The 24102-nt window shown below is 38.2% G+C and overlaps 3 protein-coding genes across 9 annotated transcripts in view; 1 reads left to right on the top strand and 2 right to left on the bottom strand.

The window, feature by feature from the left end:
* The window catches only part of brwd3 (bromodomain and WD repeat domain containing 3), a 47986-nt gene extending 41147 nt beyond the window's left edge, over positions 1 to 6839 (bottom strand). For both annotated transcript variants that reach the window (XM_087253406.1, XM_087253407.1), the window contains exons 1-11: positions 6724 to 6839; positions 6528 to 6586; positions 6413 to 6442; positions 6209 to 6268; positions 5465 to 5615; positions 5256 to 5354; positions 3039 to 3199; positions 2544 to 2765; positions 2237 to 2337; positions 807 to 877; positions 586 to 686 (exon numbers count right to left, since the gene is read on the bottom strand). In XM_087253406.1, coding sequence (XP_087109532.1) covers positions 586 to 686; positions 807 to 877; positions 2237 to 2337; positions 2544 to 2765; positions 3039 to 3199; positions 5256 to 5354; positions 5465 to 5615; positions 6209 to 6268; positions 6413 to 6442; positions 6528 to 6586; positions 6724 to 6757 — 1089 coding nt within the window. In that variant the 5' untranslated portion in view covers positions 6758 to 6839. The remainder of the gene's footprint in view (positions 1 to 585; positions 687 to 806; positions 878 to 2236; positions 2338 to 2543; positions 2766 to 3038; positions 3200 to 5255; positions 5355 to 5464; positions 5616 to 6208; positions 6269 to 6412; positions 6443 to 6527; positions 6587 to 6723) is intronic.
* A 1257-nt stretch (positions 6840 to 8096) lies between these two features.
* Positions 8097 to 11307, bottom strand: hmgn7 (high mobility group nucleosomal binding domain 7). 2 transcript variants are annotated; one of them, XM_087252564.1, is made up of 7 exons: positions 11109 to 11239; positions 10226 to 10252; positions 9880 to 9909; positions 9706 to 9741; positions 9569 to 9616; positions 9319 to 9426; positions 8097 to 8984 (listed from the first exon to the last, which is right to left on the bottom strand). In XM_087252564.1, the coding sequence occupies exons 1-7, from the start codon at positions 11121 to 11123 to the stop codon at positions 8925 to 8927; spliced, it is 324 nt and encodes a 107-aa protein (XP_087108690.1). In that variant the 5' UTR covers positions 11124 to 11239; the 3' UTR covers positions 8097 to 8924. The 2 variants fall into 2 exon arrangements, with proteins under 2 accessions (XP_087108690.1, NP_001073502.1); NM_001080033.2 differs by lacking the exon at positions 9706 to 9741 and having other exon boundaries at positions 11109 to 11307.
* On the top strand, positions 8140 to 23978 carry si:dkey-237j10.2. 5 transcript variants are annotated; one of them, XM_087252632.1, is made up of 6 exons: positions 11367 to 11625; positions 11841 to 11983; positions 13199 to 13251; positions 13406 to 13568; positions 19300 to 20979; positions 21274 to 23978. In XM_087252632.1, the coding sequence occupies exons 4-5, from the start codon at positions 13415 to 13417 to the stop codon at positions 19923 to 19925; spliced, it is 780 nt and encodes a 259-aa protein (XP_087108758.1). In that variant the 5' UTR covers positions 11367 to 11625; positions 11841 to 11983; positions 13199 to 13251; positions 13406 to 13414; the 3' UTR covers positions 19926 to 20979; positions 21274 to 23978.
* The last annotated feature ends 124 nt before the right edge of the window (positions 23979 to 24102 follow it).

The raw sequence follows: 24102 nt of genomic DNA, 5'->3' as shown, positions 1-24102 counted from the left end.
TCAATTTGCCAAAATATTATTAAAATGTTACACAAGTTGCTTCCCAACTTATCTACAACTGCACCAAACGTTGATCCCACTACAAACAAGACAAAACTAGAATGCTAACAGAAAAATAAATTAATAATTTATTGTTTAACTGGTCTTTTGTCTATGATTATGTCAGCTCACCTCTTCTGACAGGTTTTCAAATTTAAGTGGTTTGTTTACGTCACAATGACAGTACCATATAAGCTTAATCAATGCACACAGTCTGAGCCAAAACAGGCCATGATCAGTTCTCCTTTCGGGTCTTCTGGTTGAGTCGTTAATTCATCACCTGACAGCATGTAAAGTGAGATGACTCAAACTCAACGACTTGAGAAATGAACGAATCAAATCTTTTTCTGACTGCATATGATTGGCTTCTGTCTTTCACGTGATGAACGAACGACACATACTTGATAGAAGACTTGAAAAAGAAACTTATCATCTACTCCACCTGCACAAATGTGTTCATGTGCTGCGTAACATCATTGCACCTATGGCTGCCATGGTCAAATTTACTCCAAGCTCTGTCTACTGGCTTCTATCTTTTACTCTCACCGTGTGGGAGTCCAGATCAGAAAACTTCACAGGCATCTCTGTGCCGAGGTAGTACACCCTGATCATGTGATCTGTCCCTCCAGTGGCCAGAAACAATCCACCTGAGGTCAAAGAAAACAATATTGGAGCTACGTTTTTTTCAGAAATTAATGAGAAAACATATAAGGTTTATTTGACTCAGAACTTTGAGTGTTCAGATGTTGATTAGAGAGTAAACTGACCAGAGCTGAAAGAGCTGCAGGATATCTGAACTCCAGGACGAGAGCGCTCCATAAACTTCACAGGCTTATCTCTGCAAACACAAACACATTGAAGATTTAGGGTGCTTTCACACCTACACTTTTGTTTCGGAACGTGTCTCGTTTGCCCAGTTAGCGCGGCTCGTTTGGCATATGTGAACAGGGCAATCGCGCTCTGTTCCGCGCCAAAGTAATCGCTCCGAGATGTAATAGGCTTACGGCTATATGAAGAGAGAATTATGAGTAGGGCGGGAATTTTCGCGAGTCTCCGGATGCCCGCAAACGAGTAATGATCTCCCGGTAATCTCGCGTCTCCCTCCCGGTCCTCAAATAGGCATCGTCGCATACCCTTCTCACCCCTCCCCACCGTGTCTCAGACAATCGTCTCGCCCTGTCAATCACCATCAAACCACCACCTCTCCTGACAGCTTAGCGGGACGCTGCAAAATAAACCCTGACACTCTGACCAATGTGAGGAGAGTTTACTCGCACGTGACTTGTTTTAGCTCTTTTGGTCCGATTAGAAACTTTGCAGTGTGAAAGCGAACCGCTCCAAGAGCAAAGAGCAACAATGTAACATTTGTAATCTCTGTTTTGGAACAACTGAATCGATTCACAGGTGTGAAAGCACCCTTACTCTGTGCTCCTGTGTTTATTTTATAGTATTAAGATGCATTTTCATTGATCCTTTGACAGAAGGACAATACAAAGAACAGAATGGTGTCCACTTTCATCTCCAGATGCAGTCAAAAACACATTTGACCAGATTGACTTTGTGTGCTGCATTCTTTGAACAGCTACAAAAGACTCTCCTCCTACTGACTGAACATGACTGTTGTGTAATGTGTTGTGAGAAAGCGCACCAAAACAACATATTCCTTTGCTGCAATGTACCAAAACACAGATTACAGTCAAAAATCTTACTTCCCTTCCACATTTTTTTCATTCATTTGCCTTTCTGCTTGTACATAAGCTGATTAGCGCGGGTTAATTTGTTCAATAGTACTCATGGGCAATAGTATAAGTGGATCACACCTGATGCATCTCCAAAAGTAATGCAAAATGTTGCTAAATAGCTAAACAGCAACACCAGAAACACAGCTGGTGATTATTCTCGGTAGAAAAGTGGTATTCAGCAGTCAGTCAAGCTTTACCCTTTTGGTTCCATACTGTTGTGCTAGTTACCCTTATGAAGGGGTCCCAACAAAAGTGGTATTTTAGTGATTTTGGCGAGGAAATTGACACAAATGCATACTTATTGTACTTCTCAGTGGAAATGAGACATAAATTATCACATGAGAGACTAAGGGACTAGGGGTCCCTTAAATTGCCAGCTAATAACATGGATACAAGGTGAAACATTTTAAAGTGACTAATAAATAATTAAATAAAATTCTGCAAGTAACACTTACACAAACTTCATGCTGAACGAGTTCCACTGCCAAAAACACACCATGCCATCAGCTCCAGTGGTGGCCAGAAACCGAGAGGAACCCAATGCTGATGGAGAAAACTGCACACAAACAAATTCATCTAAATTTTTGCCAACTGTTAAAGTGAAAGGAAATTCAATTCATGAGTGACCCAAATTCAGAGAATTTGAGTGTGGATTTATTTGGAACCAACCAAAAACATTAGGTACCCCAGATTTACAATGCTGGTAAAACAACAGGTTTCATTTTCACAGTGACTATAAAAACAAACTCTGTGTTCTCATACCTGTATGGAAGTGATTGAGGCAGTGTGTCCCTGTAGCACAGCCACAGGTGCACAGGTACGCAGGCACCACACGCGGACAATCTTGTCACAACTGGCAGAAGCAAGGAGTGTGTTTTCAAAATTCACCGTCATGTCTGAAATCTCTGCTGCATGTCCGCGCAGCGTGGCTAGTAGACGACCATTATCCGTCGCCCAGATCTTCACTAGACAGTCATCTGAGCCCTGACAGAAACATGTGCACATGCCTTGATTACAATAGCCCATATGAATACAAAAATCACTCATAGCAAGTGAGACCAGTGTTTCTGGTGTGAAAACATCATAGAGTGATTGAACAATTAATTGTGTATGTTCCAATTACCTCTGTATAATAAACCGGTACAGGAACAACAATTTCATCAACAATATTAAACAATTCATTATATCCATATCAGAAACAGTGTGTGCATCATTAGAAGCCATATGTTGATCGTCAATATGCTACACACTCTTTACCGTGAAAATGCGTCTTCCAGTGCGGTCAAATGCCACACAGTACACTGATGAGAGATGCCCCAGAATCCTTCGATGCATCTTCATGTGCTGATAGGCGCAGGAGGGGAAGGCATGGCCAAATCGAGCCACTCCTGTTTTTTGGCGAGCACCAATGATTGACACTAAGCAGAGAGATTCACAGCGTTACAATCAACAGCATTAACACACTATACACTTACACAATACTTAACCACATAGTGTACGAATTTAGTGCCAAATAAAACTTTTTAAAGTGCACTCATTATATAATTTTCAGTGTTAATGCACTACTTGCGCTATTTATACTACAATATGGCAAAGAATAGAGGATAAGTTTGCAAATTGGGATGCATCTACAGTCAAAACTATATTCAAGAGGATGAAAAATCTCAGATGCAGCAATCATGCTCTACAGCATTCTTTATTATTATTATTATTATTGCTATTAATTCTTTATTAAAAAACAACAAAACAAAACATACTAGGGCTGCACGGTGTTGGAAAAATCTGACATTGCGATATATTTTGTTTTGTCGTGATCTACAATGCTATATGAATTTAATTTCACCATATGATTTGAATAGCTTTATTTGGAAAGATGTCATTCATTTAGATTAACTGGGATGAAGAAGTCTTCTATGCTTTACATTTGCATGAAATATAATACATTTAAAAGCATATACACACGACAGAGCAAAAATAAAAAGGTAAATAAACTGTTTTCTGGGGAGTCAAACAGCATTCAAGTGCAGAAATTGAACACTAAATGTAAAATAACATGGTCAATACTGCATAAACAATAAAAAAAAGTTAGTAATATCTTTAACTTTCAATCTTTAATAAATAATCTAATTCTGTGATATTGTGGATACACACATTGCGATATCGATGCTCAAATTATATATTGCTTAGCCCCAAAACATACAAACTTTCAGTATAAACGTTCGCATGCATTCATATGCAGTAGTCAACAGATTGCAAAAAAAGGAACAAAAATAGCAAGAAAAAAAAAAAAAAAACATATATATATATATATACCTACTTTACACAAATATTAATATAGACACAAATACTCACATACACAAAAACTGCACAATAAAATAAAAAAAATAAGTAAATAGGAGGATCCTTTTACAAAACATGTCTGCCATTTATCACCTACATATATCATCTCAACAAGCATCTGCTAAATGACAAAATGTAATGTACATGTACTGTTAATTAGATCTGAGCACAAAGCATTCTTAATTAGGAAAAACCTTCAGGAGAGCTTCTATAAAATGGTTGTTGATTTAAAGATATGAGGCACAATATTACACACAAAATGTGGGTTTGTGTTGATTTTGGATGAGCAAAGCTTGACAGGGCTTAACAATAAGGACTGCCCGATGGCCCTGGGCCAGCGTGAGAGATGCTTGGGACAGTAGACAGGATCATTAGTGGTCCGATCGGAACAGTGCTGCCTTGTCACTAAAGTTTAATTTGCCTGCGACTATATGTCAATTGCGTGCATTTTGCGATTGTGCTTTTAAGTCTTTAAATGCTACCTTCTCTGTGATGCTGTAAACACCGCTATTCAGCTTTGAGCATGCTATTTTTTTCGTAACCTGGTAACAACCAGTACAGCGAAGAGACGGCAACAACAAATTATGCGGCTAAAAGAAAATATCTGTTTCTAACGTCTTGAAAGCAGATATTTACGTGGGAACAATGATGATGCTTTGCACAATCAGCCACCTTTTGTTAAATATTTCCAAACTGCAATAAAACACCTCCAGATTTTCCATACTGCTCGTTTTGTTTGCATAATACTGAGTTTGGCTAATTATACATTTATTAACATTTTTTAATATTGAGATTCTAGATTCACAGACATTATTTTGACACATTATTTACAATTGTGGCTAAAAAAGAGCTATTAACTTATTAACAAGTAAAAATCTGAACCATTGGCCTGAACGGACCAGTAGAAAAAATCCTTAGCCTTGAACCCTGCTTGAGCAGAGTTAAATGTAATTTTTTTGCAAACACCACCAAAGATAAATGTCATTTTCACCAGAAAGTAAGCACATTACAAGATTGAGAAAACTCAACCAATCAAGACCGCACATTTCAGTATTGTTCCCATCAATGCACAAATCCGCCAGTCATTTCTGAAAGTGAACATGAAAACCCCAGTGCCAGGAGATGAGGACTCACCTATATTTGGTGATTTGGCACAGCTGATCGGTGGTTCTGGGGGTCTTCCCCTGTGCAGAGCAGCTACTGCAGAACCACTCCATAGTGTATGAGAGGAACCTGAGAAACAGAACAAGAGGGTAAACTGCTTTAGAAAGGAAAGAATTATTACACAGTAATAACTGCAACATTTTCCTTTTTACACGATGTGTTTGTTGTGAGCGTCTTACTCTTTGCTGTCCGTAGTAATGACTGTCGTCCGGTGCCCAGTAAACTGTGGACTCCTGGAACACTGGGAGGAATGTGTTTATCTATCAGTGGGCCGACTTCCTTACACACACGTAACAAGTAATCCGCAGGTATGTGCTGATTTAACAACACCTACAACATACAGGGAGATAATTGATGGATTAAGTGCTGGGATAAAATGAGCGACAGCTTATGTGTTAATATGGCTAAGAATGCCAAAGGAATCATATGTTGTATTATTTATTTCAAAGCAGAAGGAATTCTGCAGCATTTCACAAACATAACCTTTTCTGTATGACCATTCCCAAAAGACCACCCTTTTTCATCAACGGACAAGCGTCAGCCAATCAGTAACCTTCTCCGCTGATTATCCAGGGCTCTAAGTAGCAACTGAGGTTTGATTGGCTGCCGCCTTTAGTTGACACAGCAACCCACCAATCAGATCTCGCTATATTTTCTCTTGCCGTAACGCCCCCAGCCGGCACGCACAAAGCCTTTGGTTTCAAAACAAATACCTTTAATATCAATTCCTAAAATTAAAACTTTCCCAGACTATAATCCAAGCTCGTGTAAATCAAATATATATTTTTTTTCACCACTGGGATTGTACTCTCAACTATGCGCTTTTCAGATTTATACACTAATGTGAGTGAGCCAGGCACCTGTGAGAGTTTACAGCTGAACTTCACGTGCGTGTATGTGTGCGATAGTTTATTTAATCTCACCCAGTCGTCGAAGCTGCGCTTAAACTGCTCTCCGTCCCAGCTCCAGCGCTTCGGGATGATCTGCACACACACACACAGCGGGGGGAAAACACATTACAAGCGGGATTAGGGCACGCAGTCATGCTGGGACGAAGAGGAGATGCTGATGTTGGGATATTAGAGAGAAATAACGGGATTGAATTGGAGAAGAGGGCTGAAACACACCTCGTATTCGTGCAGCTCCTGCAGCAGCATCTGCAGAAACACACACAGGGTTACACACACCGTAACACACACTCGCCGCTACACACCGACACTCACACGCCACTTTCGGCCTCACCTGAGCGGATTTCTGACATGGTCCAGACTGCAGGAATCTGGCGATCAGGTAGTAAAGTTCTGCAGGGAGAGAAACACCACAACAGCAGTCATTAGCTTTAGCTTAGCCTAGCTTAGCCTTGCAGACTAATGCTAAAACAGTCTTTAAAGTTTTCCTAACGATAAAGACGCTGTATAAACGCCAGAGTGCTACCCACCGGCTTCTATTTGCGAGCACGGTTCCGCCGCCATGGCCCGGTCCGGGCGGTGGGTGGAGGTTCACGGGGCTCTGCTTGCTAAGAGCGGCCTGTGTTGTATTTGCTCTCAGCGTTTCGGCCTGCAGCCGCCGCTCGTGCTGCTTTGTTTGAGCGCCCCCGCGCGGTTGTCGCGCGACAGTGCTCAGCAGAGCCACTCGCCACCGCCAGGGGCGCGCCGACAGGCCACAGGTGAGCTCACCATTTCCACAGGCGGACATTTTGCAATGGTGTGACAGAAGGGTGATGTGTTGAAACTAGTAGCACAGCTGCATCGCAATAAATTGCTGATCTTGTGTTTAACACAATCTAAACATCACCGGCAACGCGTCTGTGGGATAAACGCATTATCTGTGTCATTCTCTAATCAATGTATCATATACATGTGTTACGCAATATTTATAAGTCATATCTTACATAACTCAATTATGTAATAGGCATATATCGAATTAACGTTAAAATACAGCCACCATAGCTTAAGGTTGTGATAAAAGGAAGGATATATGCAGACATAATAGATCCTTGAGGTTGAATATCATATTTCTGAATGTAATTACGATTGGGCTTATAATTTACTGTCTATTATACACCTGACCACAATAAAATTATTCAAATGTAAACGGAATTTCTTAGATTTTATCCTCCTTATATGATGTTTTCTGCATAGCTATAAACTCAACAATATTTATTGGCTGTTATGGATGTTCAAATACATTCAACTAGTACCACACCAAGAACCGAAATAATCTTTTATAGCCATCTATATGCATTTAGTGCTGTATTTATGCCTGAAATCCTTTTTTCTCCTCCTTTTCTATCAAACACAAAATATACATTTTTATGCATTTCTAAGTGTAAATAACAAATAAAACAAATATTGGTCTTTACATTAATACAGTAACTTCAAATCCTTTATCATCCCAGCAAAGTCTTGTTTACGCTCATATAGTTCAGAAATGAAGTTTTTAAAGGTTAGTCTTCTTCATATCCTGAATTTTTCAAATGTATGTAGAATAACATTAGTAGTAACATTTAAATGACAGCAAAATTCTCCACCGAGTTTGAGTAAAAAAATATTTTATCGGATTATTTGTCGAGCAATATCATGTATTTAAGGTGTTTGTCTCCACTGTGAAGTACTGAGGCAATTAAAATTATTTGTTAACATTTAAAATGCACTGTGAGCCAGTGCTGAAATCCACTATGAGTTATAATAGTGCAGCAACTACTTTATAATAGATAACAGCAGGTTATTAAACTGCATGTGCAGTGGAACCCAGTATATAAGTCAGTGTACAATACACAGCAATCAACTGATGAAAAAGTCACAGCAGTCATTTTGAGGAAAACTCCAATGATGGATTTTTATTGAGTGAGACCGAGAGCATTATAGGGGACACTAGGTACTTTTCACAGATGAATTTTCAGTGTTAAAAAAACTTCAAAAACGCGTTGAATTTTTTTTGTGTCTTAAATCCCATAATTTCAAAAAAGTCCTCTATAACAACAGAAGGGTTTTTCTGGCCTCATAACAAAGCCTAGTTATCTGTTTCAACAAATTGTAAAGGTGTTACGATTCTTAAAAAGCCAGGAGTCACCATCTAATGCTGAACCTGGAATGTAAGCAGTTTGTCTTTAGTTGTTTTCTCTCTTTTCTTCTACAATTTTCAAACTCGTTCCTCTTTCTTAAAGACAATCCATTACGTTTAAAAGAACAAAATAAAACAAACCCCATACAGAAACATCACAGACTCCAGAGCAACATCACAAGCACTAACGGACATACAGACTGAGAGCCTCCTCCCGCCTCCCACTCCAAAACCACGCTACAGACCATCCGCTTAAAATAAGTAAAAGAAATAAAAACAGACAAATCAACAAAAGCAAAGAAGGACGCCGCCTTTTTCCGCACCTCTCGTGTTGTAGACACCTGATACAGCTGCGGCCGAACACAAGACTCGTTTAGTCAGCTTTGTTTTTTGTGCTAAAAACCTGAACCAGTATTTACAAATTTGCTGATAAAAATATTCCTCTGGTGGTGATGGGCAGAGAGGAGGTTGTTGAGAGAGCTGGAGAGGGAGAGAGAAAACAGGGAAAGGGGGAAGATAAAAGAATAGAAAGAGAGGAAAGGGAAAGAATGGATGGACGGATGGACAGGCGTGCTGCTACTCTGTCTTCGGGTCGTCCTTCTCGCCCTCTGCCGCCTCGTCTGCAGTTTTCTCAACCTGTAAAAACAAAAATACGAAGATTTAAAATAAAACATCTTTACACCACTCCAAATCTTTCTCAACAGATAGAGAAGTTGAAAATAGAATAAGTATCCTTGTTTTAAGATAATTTAACTGTTACCAAGTGCATGTACTTTAGGAAATGTGACAGAAATATGAATCTGTACTGAATTTCCATTCAAAACAAACAAGTTTTGATGGCTTTTACTTTTTATTTGTCACCAAACAACTGGAGATACATCTTTATTTTCCCCTCCAATGTCACAAATAACAAGTTTACTTGATAGACACTGATCTGAGGTAAACTGATGTGTATGTTTGTTTTATATACCTCGTTGGTCTTAGTCTCCCCATTTTCTGACTGGTTCTCCTCCTTCGATTCGTCAGCCTTTCCCTTTGCCTTCTTATCTTCCTTTTTATCATTCACCTCCTTGTCTTTCTGTCAGAGATGTAAAAACAAAGCCAAATAATGAATATAGATACACAAAATATTACCTACTATTATATTAAAACAAGCGATAGATTTACTGTACATATGCGTGTGTGTGTGTTTATTAAAAAAGTGTTATTACTGCAGGTACCTTAGGAGTCTTTTTCGGTTTTGGTTCAGGTTTCGGAGGTGTTGGTTTCTGAAGGGAAAAGAAAACAGGATTTGTTAAAAAAAACAGAACAGAAATAGAAATGGAAACAATGATTTATCGTGGTCAAATATATTTACTATAGTGCAGAGAACAGCTCTGTTCGATCCCGAATGCTTAACATGACAATTCAATAAACAAAAAAAAGTCTCAAAAATCAACTCAAGACAACTTTCAAAACTATTTAAAGTTCATTAATTCTTTCATCTCATCATAATTTAGTAATGGTAACATTTAAAAAGAAATCAACTTACCGCTGATAACCTTGCAGACCGTCTCTGAGGCTACAAGAGCAATGAAATAAATATGTTATTTGAGTGCAGGCACAAAATAATAGATATTAACTGCATGTCCTGTGTATTAAATTCTGTTCTTTTCACTTCATCTCTTGTTTGTGAACTATGCAAGCTTATGCTATAAAGTGCCACAATGTACAGCAAATAATATTGGCTATTATGAGAAACTGCTTGTGGTGTTTCATTTGATTATGGAAAAACTGCCTGCCAAACAAATAGATGTAGATACAGAGTAATGCATTTGTGCTGGTTTTGATTACTTAAATATGCAACCCAAAAATTGCTTTAGGTTTTCTTTTCGTACCTCCTCCTTGACTTCTCCATCAGTTCCCTGCAAATCAACAAAAACAGAAAACACAAGTTAGAACATGACCTATAATATTATTAACATAAATGGCGGGAAAAACAAAAAGGTAACTAGCAGAAACATTGGGATGTGCTGTTCTGCACGTTTGTAAATGTGAGCAACATGCTGGCCTGTCAGAAAACGTCTGTACTTCTCTTTATTTGTGTTTAAATGGTCTTCACACGGTGAACTACGTTTCAGTTTAGTTCTCAGCGGACGGGAAAGCAAAATGGTGTGCAGATTCTTTATTTATTATTTTTCAAGAAGGCATTTCACGACACGGGCTCCACATATTTGAATAAGGAGGAGGGGCGCGATGATCCCGCCTCAGCGCTGCCACCTGGCGGCAAGCAGGCGTCATGACACCCCTCTTCCACCACGAACAAAGAAAATGCGTTGAAATTGTTTAAAAACCCGACTGCCTTTTCGCCAATTTGCCCCCATTACGAAAATTAGAGTTATCCAGCTATTTTTTAATCCCCGTTCGACGGCGGCAGAGGCACGATTGCGCTTATAATCGTCGGTTTTGCCGTCGCGCTGTGCTGGAGATGGAGAGAGAGGGCAGCATGGCTGCGGTTCCACGGGCATGAGATCAAGCCGAGCTTCAGCACAGCGCTGCTCCACTAAAACCCTCCTGCTGAACGCGCCACCGTCGACAAAAACACCGCGATCCGCCAGGAAAAATCGGCAAATTAACAACGATTTTTTATCTGCCCACAGATGCTAAAGAAGTCGCCTGGATTTTTATTAAAAAAACATTGTCTCGAGGGCTTCCTAATTTCACGACTGATTAGTAAGGGCAAAAGTGTAGCCGTTCGCCGCGCTCGGCTTTTCTACATACCTTTCTCTTGGGCATGTTGAGTTTGGGGTATTTTTCTCCTTTTATGCAAAACTAACAGGTTATCTTTTGTGATTCGGAGTTCACAGTTCAGGAGACTGTCGTCCGCTATGCACTAATTCTGTAGTAAACACAGGGCTACATTAGAGCCAGTGGTTGAATGGGAGGGTGGGGGCGGCGCCGCGCTAAGACTGATGTTCTGCTCGTCCAATCAGCGCGCGTCTGGGCTCGCGACAGAAGAGGCAGAATCTTACCTCCGCTCTGCTTTTACGCGCGAAATCCTGAGGTGTAAATCCAGCGGAGGATCTTCCTGTAAAAATTCCCTCCCAACATGTTCAAAACGTACAGTCCCGTGTGAGCATGTTCTGCACTAAATGATGTTCTGTCGTACAGTACATATGTGAAAATGAACGTTTAAGCTAATTTCTTACTGTGTCTGCATGTGCTGAATCACCACAACACATCTGCATCTTCCTGTAACTTCATTAATTACTGCTGCTGACTGTACTGTTTGAAACAGGTGAGCAGATGTATATCAAGTTATGAGCATTTTCTAGGAAAACATGCTAATATAATGAAACAAAATGTGCCTCTGTGAGTGCATGTCTATAATAGAAAAGAGCAGACAAGATTTTCTCACTTCTGCTTTGCTCAAACAGCTGAGGCCTAATCTGTGTATGTGTTTGGGTGTGTGTGTGTGATCTATAACTGCTTACTTCCTCTGTTGCTACCCAGACCAGAGACAAAAGCCCAGAGAAAACATCTCAGAACAGATAGATGAAAGGAATATCCCAAAGAGATATTGTTCTTTGGACATTACAGGGAATTACTTTCAGTCATCATATTTCTGTTTGTGCAGCCATACAAACAAGCATTCGGTAAGTACCTTAAACATATATTACAATATTCAGTAATACAGTAAATAATTATTTATTATCAGAACTTTTTAGAATGCCTCTTAACAAAATTGGGGTGTTGTTTCACATTTATGTTCATCACATCCACATGCTTGAAGACCTAAAGGGAAATTTCAACCAAATATGAAAATTTGCTGTTCAAAACAATATAAGCACTATTTATTTCACTGTGATCAAATGTTTTACTTTAACAGTCGTTGACTTTAACATGATTTCCCAATGTAGAATTTGCAAAGAATACTTTTCTGAAATTGTATTAGGAGAAAATCTGAATGTGTGAACTTTACCTCATTTACGAGTTTCTTTTTTCTGTTGTAAACAAAAGCAGATATTTTGACGAAAGCTGAAATACCGTAAACATTGACTGCCATAGTAGGAATTACAAAGTCAATGGTTAAAAGTTTTTCAAAGTAATTTCCCTTATATTTAAAAATAGAAAGAAACTTATAAAGGTTTAAAACAAGTAAACAAGGAGTGAATGATGGCAGAAATGAAATTTTTGGGTGAACTATCCTTTAAAAAGGCCATTTCAAACATAAATTTACATGTGTCTGTTAAATTAATCATGCATCTCATGTACGTTTTCATAGAGGTAAAGTTGGTTTTATATTCGCACATTCGTTTATTTAGCAGTCTCTATATTGTTTACCATTTTACTCTGAATATTCGATTGGAATTAGCATGCCAGCATGACTTATAAACAACATTAACACTAATTCACAGTAAGAAATGTTGTACTTTGATAGTCATTTGCTGCTAATATGATTTCCCTATTTAGAATTTGCAAAGAATACTTTTCTGAAATGATATTATTAAGGAGCATGTCTGAATATCTGAATTTAAAACTAACTTTACTCTATTGCGTTTTCTGATAATAGCATATAAAGTTAAAATCAGAATTATTAAACCCCCTTTTTCTTTTTTAAATATTTCCCAAATGATGTTTAATAGAGCAAGGACATTTTCATAGTGTGTCTGATAATATTTTTTTCCTCTGGAGAAATACTTTTTTAGCTGTATTCCAGCTAGAATAAAAGCAGTTTTTTTTTAAAACAATTATTTTTGTTTTTATTATTTGGAATATACTTTTGGAATCAAAAGTGATTCCAATTTAATAAAATGTTTTTTGTCTTTTGTAATTTGTACTTATCTGATGAAAGCTATTCATTTATTAAGGAAGTGCAGTCACTGCATTTGTGGATGAAGTTTCCATAACTCATTCAATTCTGGTAAATTCCTCATTTCCGCTTGATTTCATTCAGTGCTTCTTGAGTGTTTGATTTTGTCGTCTTCACTTTGATTAAACTGTGCTTTTGTATTTTATTCTGAGAAAACATCAGACACTTTCATTCACTAGAGCTTGATCTGTGTTTGTGTGTGTAGGTCACTATCATGCTTGGAGAAGCTTCCCTTTATGTTTTGAACTGCACAGAAGAAGCCACAAATCATGACGGATACAATCGTGCACGCTCATCTCCTTCTGTGACCTGTCCTGACGCAACAAACGCCACTGCCAGACCAGCTCTGACACCCCGAACTGTGAGAGGTGAGAGAATGTAGATTTCGGTATTATTAAGATGAGAATACTTTTTAAAGTCATGATCTAGCTGAGTGCATTAGGATGTTTTTTGCTATGATTGAGGAAAATTAATAGTTTTTTTAAAAATGAAGCAGTATCAATTATAGACTGTGAATGTGGCCCAGGAGCAGCAAACACATGTAAGAATTAAATTGAGGAAGGAAGTGCAATGCTGCTGAGAATTGAAGCCAACCGACTGTAAAGCCACATATGCAAGTGTTAAATTGAGCAGAGCAATATACAGTTAATTATAATGCAGTACAGTTCACCCAAAATTTTCATCAATTATGCAAATTCTTCATTTGAATTTATCTACAGAACACTAAATTGAAAGTGTTTCAGCTGTTTATGTAAGGATTAATTAATAACATGTCATTGCATTATCAGCAAATAATGCATTCCCTTGAAAGAGATGCTATTAATTGGACCAGAGACAACTATTCCATAAATATTACAGTTATTACACTCATGTCATATGCTTCTTCAAATGTTCCACTGTGCAGCACTATTTTCTACCACATCTCATCACAATACTCCAATGCTAGTTTAACAGGTCATTTTAGAGATAGCGACAAAGGGGTGATTTATTGATTTGCAAACAATTGCAGTCACTAATGCAAATATTACAGACTGAAAGACAAATTAAAGCCCAAAGTATACTTTTTATTTGTATGTGCAAGTTAATGTTTATGCGCCCACTGCATTTCAAATCGTCTATTTGTTAGTGTGTTTGCAACTGTGCATGCAAAGGTGCTCAACACATGCACACTAGAAAGCAAAACACAAGAAAACATCTGCACGTTCTCTCTCTAAAAATAATGATCAATTAGATTGCCTTTTGTACTCGTTTAAGATTAAATTGCATAAATTTCATCACACAAGTCAATAGGTATTCAAATATGCTAATTAAATTTATGCACAAACGTGGAATATCGCATAAAAGATTTGCGAGCAATGCAGAGTTTCCATCCAATGAACCAAAGAGAACAAAATCTCTTTCTGAAAACTTTCTGAAAAACTGGTGCCAAATATCAAATACTGAAATTACTGGAATTTATTCTGTGAAAGTGTTTTCTTTCCACTATAGTTTGTGCACATTTTTCTTGTCAAATAAAAAGTGTATTCTTCTCAGTTATGTGCATAAGTTTAGTAAAAAGTAAAAATGTATGTGATAATCCAGAATGCACTAAAAAAAAAATAGTTAGATGGAAACATAGCTAATGTGGGCATCTATTGTTCATCTGTGGTTTAGAAATGTGTTGAAAAACTAAATCTTTTAAACAGAAATTGGGGAAAAAAATAAACATGGGGGCTAATAAAAGGATATGCTTCCGGTTTAAAAGCTAATTTACTCCACACCAACAGATGCAGAACAGCAGATCAAATCTGAGACATTTTACAACCCATGAATTGCTGATTCTGCATGTTTAATCTGTAAAAAGGCGCTGATAGACACAAATAAGGGTAATACAAAGGGCCCTATCGTACACTTACTGGCTAGTTTTAGCCCAATGCAGTTATCATTTTCAGAACCTGGAGCATGAGCAGATTGGTTTGCTCTCTGAAGTGTTTTGCTCTTGCAGTTGCAAATTCCACCATGTAAATAGTGAATCCACCATGGCACAAGCACAACTGTCTCTGATTGGCAACCCTCATGGACCATGCACATATGCTTTTAAGTTGCGAAAGAAAAGCAGCAACGAAAAAGTTTTCAGTTTGCAAGTGCTTTGTCTGTACAGTATTAGTGTGCTTATGCATGAAAGGTGAGCAAAGAAAGCAATTATATTTTCACAGTTTGTCATTTGTATCCTAAATAACAGTGGTGTAATAGTTTGGAACTACAATGTAGTGGAGATTTGACTTGAAGTACTTCAGCTGTTCATTTGACTGGAAATAATTGCACACTTTAGAAAAAGGGTTACAAAACTCTTTCCTGGAGGCCCACTGTCCAGCAGAGTTTAGCAATTAACCAGTATGCCAATTATGGGGTGGGGGTTGAACCCCTAAATAATGCTTGTAAAAGCAATAAATAATAACTTGACTTTTAGTTAATCATTTGGAAAAGTGGGTTTTTCCGATGAATAATTTGTTGAACTGCATCCCAATCATCACAAATACTGCAGAAGACCTATTGGAACCCGCATGGACCCAAGAGTCTCATAGAAATCAGTCAAGTTTGGTGATGGAAAAATCATGGTTTGGGGTTACATTCAGTATGGGGGCGTGCAAGAAATCTGCAGAGTGAATGGCAACATCAACAGCCTGAGGTATCAAGACATTTGTGCTGCCTATTACATTACAAACCACAGGAGAGGGCAAATTCTTCAGCAGGATAGCGCTCCTTCTCATACTTCAGCCTCCACATCAAAGTTCCTGAAAGCAGAAGGTCAAGGTACTCCAGGATTGGCCATCCCAGTCACCAGACATAAACATTTTTGAGCATGTCTGTGGTAAGATGAAGGAGGCATTGAAGATGAATCCAAAGGATCTTGATGATCTCTGGGAGTCCTGTAAAAATGCTTTCTTTGCCATTTCAGATGACTTTATTGATAAGTTATTTAAGTCATTGCAGAAAAGTATGGATGCAGTCATCCAAGCTCATGGGAGTCATACACGATATTAATTCTTTTTCCACTGCACCATGACTTAATGTTCTATACTGTACATTATTTCTGTTGGGTAACAAGATTTCTAAGCAAAGTCAGACCTTACTGTCCAAATTAAATCATTAAAAATCAAGGCATGATATTTTATTTTGGTAAAATCAGCATAATCTAGCGGCTTTTGCCTTTCATATAAGCCACTTCTGATATCAAATGATCAACTAGAAGTCAAGTTATTATTTGTTGTTTCTTAAACTTGGATAGACAACAAGACTTTTTTCCAAGTAATGTAGCCTACCAGTAGTCTCTCACTGGTGTTCAAAGGAACCTTTATCTTACAAAATAGGTGTTTTATATCTATAGCTAAAAATTCAGGAAAACTGGACGTATACTGTGTGTTTTAATAGACATGTGCTCACACATTGAGGTTAAATTTTAAACCAGTAAAAAAACAAAATGCACCATTATAAAATATGTTGTCTTTGAGATTCACGTCACTACTCGGTTAATGAAACACTATTTAAACATTTCTCGTCCAGCTAATTAAATGCTTGATCTGAAATTGCATACTGTCAGAGTAGTCGATGTGCTATTGAATTTGAACATAATGACTGTTAAAAGTATGTTCAACATAGCATGAATATAAGTTGTATTGAATTCAGATGCACTACCCGCTATCTGCCATGTTGTCTACTACCAGCATAGCTTCACTTCCATCCTCTCCTGTGGCCTCATGGGATATTAAAGATTCCTCTGCAAGCACACTTCAGACTCTCAGTGGAAATTATAGGTCATCTGCGTATTTCGCACCTTGTGTTTTGAGAGTACTCTGAATTCACACACTATCACATATAGTAGGGAAATATTCAATTGTCAGATGCACCGAAGCTTTTTAGACCAGCTCTCCAACATACGCTGATGCATGTTCAGGTGTTCTTCTTATGTTTGCTGATCTGATACTCACGATTGCATGCTTGCGATTGGGTGTGTGGGATTTTGAATGATACTAATTCTTACCTAACGCCAATAATCACTTAGGGCTGGGTAATTTCAAAATCAAAATCTCGATTAACTGAACATTTGAACTCGATTAAGATTATTGAATGATTTTTTTTTGCCCTTATAGTTCATTGACAAGTTTTGTACAGTAAATATGTTCACATATTACAAGTGAGAGATGTTTGAATGAAGGAAGCATTACATAAACACACACCATCTATGATTATCTATTGAACATCAATGTCGAACAACTGAAATTAAAACACACACTGTCTAAAATGAACAGTCAATCTTTCTTATAAAATAAATAAATAAATAAATAAATAAATAGCACTTTTGGAAACAAAATTAATTTGAAATAATATAACTCTCGTATATCCTGTAAATAATATTTTAAACATTGGATTTCTTGCACCTTCTGTAAGCAAATAATTTTATGTAAATAATAATTTGAGTGTAATGACCATATACTGTCTCTGGGCATCTCCGGCGCAGCTTCCAATCATGTATTGCAAACTAAGGCTCAAGAATGGGTCCATCGTCCTACTTGACCAGAGATCAGATGTGGCTGCAAAAGTATAAATCAGCCTTAACAGAACGGGGTCATGTGACTACACACATGGTAGAGAAAGTAAGTGGAAAATCATCCTGGAAAAAATTGATTGATTATAAGTTGTGAATGTCGATTTCGACTAGGGTTGTTGCGATACCAGTAATTCACGTTATGATACTATACCAGCCGAAGTATTGTGATACCAAGTAGTATTGCGATACTGTAATTCATAACTCAAACCTATGAAAAAAGAAAATGGACTGTATTATATACTGTTTTTACATTTTAATAGGCCTAGTTGAATTTAATTAATAATTTCCTTATTATTGAACAAAAAGTATTAGCACATAACTTCACCTAAAATTTTGTTTATTTTATAGATAACTGAATAACAAAAATACATTAAAATAAAGAAACCAATTATACCGATTGAAATTCGTTACAAAAAGAGCATTTTTTTTAACACAATTTGCTTATATGAAGTGTTCAAAAATTGTTTTAATGTTTCCTGTTGCTATTTTGTTTTTTTCATCTATTGTTTTTTTTCAGTCTTATCAGGTAACAATCCAAAGTAATTAAAAATGTCACTTTGTGAGTCATTCTTTTTAAGAGATTGTCACAGTTGTTGTAGCTACTAAATCATATTGACAGGAACAGAAATGAACTGATTCAGATATGCGTTAGAACTGAAGCATCAGAAAACCTGCAATAGGCTGCCATAAAATGCGTAAATTCTACAGTTTTGCAACTTTAAAGGGCTACACACTCTTCTAGTAAAATGGTCTATTGTGTCACAAGCGAGTGGGCTTTTTAGTGACTTTTCCACATGCAGCATTACGTATTTTAGATTGTTAATGACGATACTACCATTTACAAAGTACAGCGACAACGGCAGTATTTTGGAGCCATAGTATTGCGATACTACCATAGTACGGGTAATTCGTGCAACCCTAATTTTGACTACTTTTCAATTTATTGCCCAGCCCTAAAATCACTACTATGCAGAATTGGGATCTACATAAAAACGATGACAGGCCATGCTGAGACAGATTTGATACACTTTTTGCTACAGTGGAAGGAAGTAGAGAAGAGTCGTCCATCATTTTTTAATAGTCTATGCTCCAAACAATCAAAACCAAATGAGTTGGAGATAAAATCTTCAGGAAAATATCTTCACTAGCCAATCAGAGTCAATTATTTAAAATGAATAGGAGTGATCCAAAGAGCGTTTTATGCATTGGGATGAGTTGCTCAAAGCTATGATAATCTGAAAGAGTCTGTTTGAAATTCAGTGTATATAAATAAGAACATTTTGTCAAACTTTTCCAAGTACTTTCTCATTGAGGTGAGTGTCCAAGTCAATTGGACAAAAGCGGCATTTGTATGAAGACATTCAGTCATTCAGTTAATCAAGTGAGCCGCAGAGTGAGACTCTGCTTTGGACTCTGGGCTTTCTCTCAAGTTTCCACGCTGTTTTATGTGCTTATTTTACGTGCTGTGTTAAGATGAAGCTGGTGCCTGACAAGTTTTCTCTTTCTGTAAGCTGGCAGACCTGAAAGCCTGAAGAAGGCAGGACAGTGCCGCGCCTCTGCTCCCAGTAAAGCCATGCCCATTCACAGCTGTGACAGGGAGGATCGCCTAGGCATGTCAGTGTATTGTTCCTGGTGCTGTCCCAGCATCTACAAGGACTATCCGGATCTTCGGCTTGGTGGTGACCGACTGGAGCCCTGGAGTCCTCAAAACCCAGACCCAGCAGATGACGGGCCGCTGCTTCAGTCTCAGGACCTGAGCTCTCTGGAGCCCTCTCTGAAGCCAAGCCAACAGGCTGTGACCCAACAAGACGAGGAGTATCTAGTCATGGAATCCGCTCACAGCCCTGACTGGCAGAAAAGGCTGACCAACTCCATGCTGAATGGATATCTAGAGGTCCAAATGCTGGAAGTGTTCTGTCAGCACATGCAAAACATGGCGTGCTGTGGCTCATCCCTACTGGGCCCAGATGTTATGCCAACATTAGTGCCCACGGTAGCAGACAAAGAGCAGACAACCAGTCGGGCAGAGGAGCTGGATTCTTCATCCAGTAATGTTGTGCGTTACTTGAGCACTTGTTCAGCTCCAGCCACCTCTCACTTCAGCTCACCTGTGCTGCGAATCTCAGAAGCGGAGTAACACACACAAAATGTTCTATGCTGCACGCCTGTATTTTGACCATCGCATTAATATTTCAAGTTATCTCTGTTGCCAAAGTAATGTTCTGCATTGAGTGCTGACAGCATTCGCAGCATGTTGAATAGGCATGGGCCTTGGATAAAATTATCACGGTTTTGTGATTAAAACATGTTCTTTTTAAATGTAAGGGTAAAAAACTAAAACTTTTTCCCCTTTGAACACAAAGTATTTTATTTTGAGAAACTTTTTTTTAAAGTATTTTGGAGCATTAAACATGTCAGGCTAAATAATTCACATGAATCATTGACTTTTGCTGTTTCAATAACACAGACTTTTTAACGATTTAAAACAGCCTCTTTAGATATGTTTTCTGCTGGAGACACTGTTTTGCTTAAAAAAACAAACTAAAAAGTAAATAAAAAATTTTCCACACACCTTAGAAACGGTATAGCAGAAAACTTTTGGCTTTTTTAAGACACTGAAATATACCTCGAGACACTTTGAAAACGGTTGTCGTCCCATGCCTAATGTTGATTACCAGTGAAAAGTGTCGACTCATGCCAGCATGTTTTATAGAGGCTGCAATTATTTAATCATTTGATAATCCAGTAAAAACAGCTAATCTTATAAAGCATTACTTCAATTAAAAAAAGTAAACACTTAATTGTAGTAACTTCCTACTTGAGAACTTTATTTCTAATTATCAAATTATGTATACATTTTAAAAACATATTACAAGTATTAAAGAGCCCTTGTTATGCATTATAAAAGATCATTTTTTGGTTTTGGGGGTCTCCAACAACATGCTGATATGCGTGCATGGTCAAAACATTGTCATTGTCTGATATTATGCATTTATTTTTACCTGATTATCCCAACAACTCCCATATCATTCATTCAGCAATTCATTTGTTCCCAAACCCCTCCTTGGCGTGAAACTAATCTGCGCTGATTGGTCTGATGACCCAGTCTGTTGTGATTGGTCAACTGCGTTCAGCATGAGACAGAGAGAAATGCGCGCCACAGCTATGAAGTAGCACACAGAGTATAGCAGGTCGCACACCAGAAGCGCCGCTCGGCGCCGCGACACGGCGCGCACATGACAGTTTAAAGTATCGCACACCAGACGCGCACATTCGAAGGATATTTAACATGAAACTAATCAGATGGCGCTCTGTGGCGCGGCTGAAAAATGAACTGCGTCCTGAGCCGTCGCCGGGCGCCGCAGACTTGCGGTGCCGGTGTGTGTATCCTGATAGAAACCTATGTTTAGAATTCTAAAATACATGGCTCTGCGTGGCGCTGCGCCGCTGAGCGGCGCTTCTGGTGTGCGACCTGCTTATGTCAGAGCCCAATGCAGGAATGCAGTAAAGTAATGCAGTTAGACACCAGCATATTACTCTACTCTTTAACCTAGCTCCAAGTAATACATTCAGTATTAATCCACACAGTAGCAAAGTTAAACTATTTTGAAAATTGACCTTGGCACGTGTGTGAGGAACAGCTGAGGGTGGCCAAAGCAAAGGCAAACAGCAGAGGATCTCGAGTTCAGAAACGCATTTAAAACTGTAAAGGAAGACGCACGCATTGTGTTTTCAACGTGGTTTTGGACACAATATGTGAAATAGCCCATGAAGATTTAACCTGAGAAATACAATACAAGCACTGATCAATAATAGATACGGGATTACAAGCCGTGCGGAGCGATTACAACTGACAAAACAATATTAAATACATATTTAGCAAACTACAGAAAACAATTTTAATTACACTTGCATGTTATGATCCGGAGGAAGAAGAAACTGGTCCATATGAACTGTAGCAGTTACTGACAAAGTCCCTGTCAAAGTCTGACGAAGTCCCATACATAATAGTATCTGCTGCTCCTTCCTTTCATAGCAAACAGCTGACGAATCCCACATTTCAGCATAGCTTAATGTACCAATCATCAGAAAGATGACAAGAACAAACAGCACTAAGTGGGCTATACTGTAGTGTTGGTGTGAAAATTTAATCCTTTTGTTCCCACAGCCAAATCTTCATCTGTCAATGATCATCATCTTCGCATCATGATCAGTCCCGTGATCCCCCGCACCTCACTAGTGTCTGAAGGGAAAGACGCGTTCATGTTTTACCAGAACCAGCACTACATATTAGGTGATACACTGTATTGACGTTGACGCGTTTAGGTAAAAGATCCGAATCCAACACGATTCATTTTTTCAACTGAGTCAACTATTTCATTAAAGAATCAATAGTTTTAAACACGGTGCACTTTCAGATTTAAATTTCAGCTGGATGTTTTCATGGAAGCTCATTTTCAAAAACCCATAATAGGGGCTCTTTAATTGTTTCGGAAGCAAGTTAAATCTTTAAACTTGATCTTTATCTAGAAACACACAAGCAATGTGAAATTTGTCTGTGAAGAAGCCTTGTGTAAAACCAGGACACCCACAGAAATTATGTTAGTAATGTATTACCAGCAGACATCCATTCATCCATCCAGCCACCTGTAAAAATAGTCCTGCCTCAAAAGGAACGTTTTGGCAATGTTACGGATCAAATAATTAATGCTTGTTTGAATAATTCATATAAATCATGAACCTCACATTTCTATTGTTAGACCTTACAAACTGCTGGCACTTCAGTTTCATTGTAAATACTAAGCTGTTTGTTGTGTTTTTGTCACTTTTCTTGTTAAAGAAAGGACTTTTAATGAAGCTTAAATTTTGTTGGCCATTTTAATAATAGTTATAGAAAAATAATAATTACAAAAATAACGTATGCTATTTCTTTAAATGTATCCTTTCCGAATGAAATATCTTGACAAATGTGATCACATGCAAACTCAGAAACCAGTCCAGAGTTATGACAGAGCTCTTTCTCCTCCTTTTCCCCCTTTAATCTTCCATCTTTTACCTCTGCTGCTCTTCCACTGCAAGCTTCCATCAACATTAATAGTACAAGGCACATTCAGAAGAAGAGGAACCAAAGTCATGCAACTGTGTGTGTAATGGCATTTATAAATGCTACCACTTCCTTCTAAACAGCCAATCAAATGTTGTTTATCTCCTTCAGTGCTGCTAGTAAATGCTACTTTCACTTTCCTTGAAATCCTAGTGAAGTGTTTAAGAATAATCTGAAAACATATTAGCTTATGTTCTTGGTTCTTTATATGGTGCCATGATTTATAATCATTCAGATGTATGTTTGTGATTTGAAAGATATGTTTAGTGATTGAATGCTATTAAATACTGCCACCTGCCGGTCATATTGTGAAGGGACAGAGAACAGAAGGCGCGCGTCCTCTGCTGGAGGCTTTGGAAACAGCGGCCAGTGTCACGATATGAAAGGTTATGTCATAATGTCCACGGCATTGTCCTTCAGTCAGAGCTGAGACGTCGATGATTAGCCATTACATCGATGTTTACAGCTAAAATAAACGATTTACATTAATTATAATATATTAAGCATTGCGTTTTATTGTAGTGGTGAAGAAAAAAACAACTTAAATGCCTTCACTGCCATGAATGTGCTGACATACTGTTTGACGTCATTCTGACGTCACATCAAGGGGAGTGCCGACGTGACAGTTAATGGACCATGAGTAATAAAGTGTGTGTGTGTGTGTGTGTGTGTGTGTGTGTGTGTGTGCTGATATCCTGGCACCGACACACAGGAGCTAAATTCCCAGCATCACCAACAGGATTAACTGTTAACTGTGATCTGTAAATGTGTTAGTATGTGTGTGTGTGCGTGCTAATCCTATCTGTGCCAACATGGCTACTTCACACTCTTGTAGCCGCTCTGTGTGCATCTAAACGGGCTCTTTAGCCTGGCACCATGTGGCAAACCATAATACCAGATGGACTGCTCTCTCTCCTTCTCTCTCTCCACTAGTTCTGGACACTGCCCAGGCCAGAAGAACATTTACTGTAGTTCCTTGCCATATATTTGATGCCCTGTGGGTAGTGGGACAGTAATGTAAATTTTTGGATGGGTTAATGAAGCATAATGATGAATACGTTTTAAATAAATTCAGATGTTTTGAGATATTTGTGGCATATTTTGAATTTCTTGAAAGACTAATATACAGTGTATCCGGAAAGTATTTATAGCGCTTCACTTTTTCCACATGGCGTTAATCCGAAATGAATTAAATTAATTTATTTCCTCA

This window comes from Danio rerio, chromosome 5, assembly GCF_052040795.2.
Source record: "Danio rerio strain M-AB ecotype USA chromosome 5, GRCz13ab, whole genome shotgun sequence".
NCBI lineage: Eukaryota > Metazoa > Chordata > Actinopteri > Cypriniformes > Danionidae > Danio > Danio rerio.
This window is presented reverse-complemented; position numbering and strand designations above follow the sequence as displayed.

Coding starts and splice junctions, on each gene's coding strand:
- si:dkey-237j10.2 (XM_087252629.1), top strand. CDS start 11,300: ATGTTCTGCTCGTCCAATCAGCGCGCGTCTGGGCTCGCGACAGAAGAG. Junction 11,460..11,840: donor TTCAAAACGTACAGTCCCGT/GTGAGCATGTTC, acceptor GTTGCTACCCAG/ACCAGAGACAAAAGCCCAGA. Junction 13,569..19,299: donor GACACCCCGAACTGTGAGAG/GTGAGAGAATGT, acceptor TCTTTCTGTAAG/CTGGCAGACCTGAAAGCCTG.
- hmgn7 (XM_087252564.1), bottom strand. Junction 9,742..9,879: donor GGTCTGCAAGGTTATCAGCG/GTAAGTTGATTT, acceptor TGTCATGTTAAG/CATTCGGGATCGAACAGAGC. Junction 8,985..9,318: donor GGGAGACTAAGACCAACGAG/GTATATAAAACA, acceptor TTGTTTTTACAG/GTTGAGAAAACTGCAGACGA.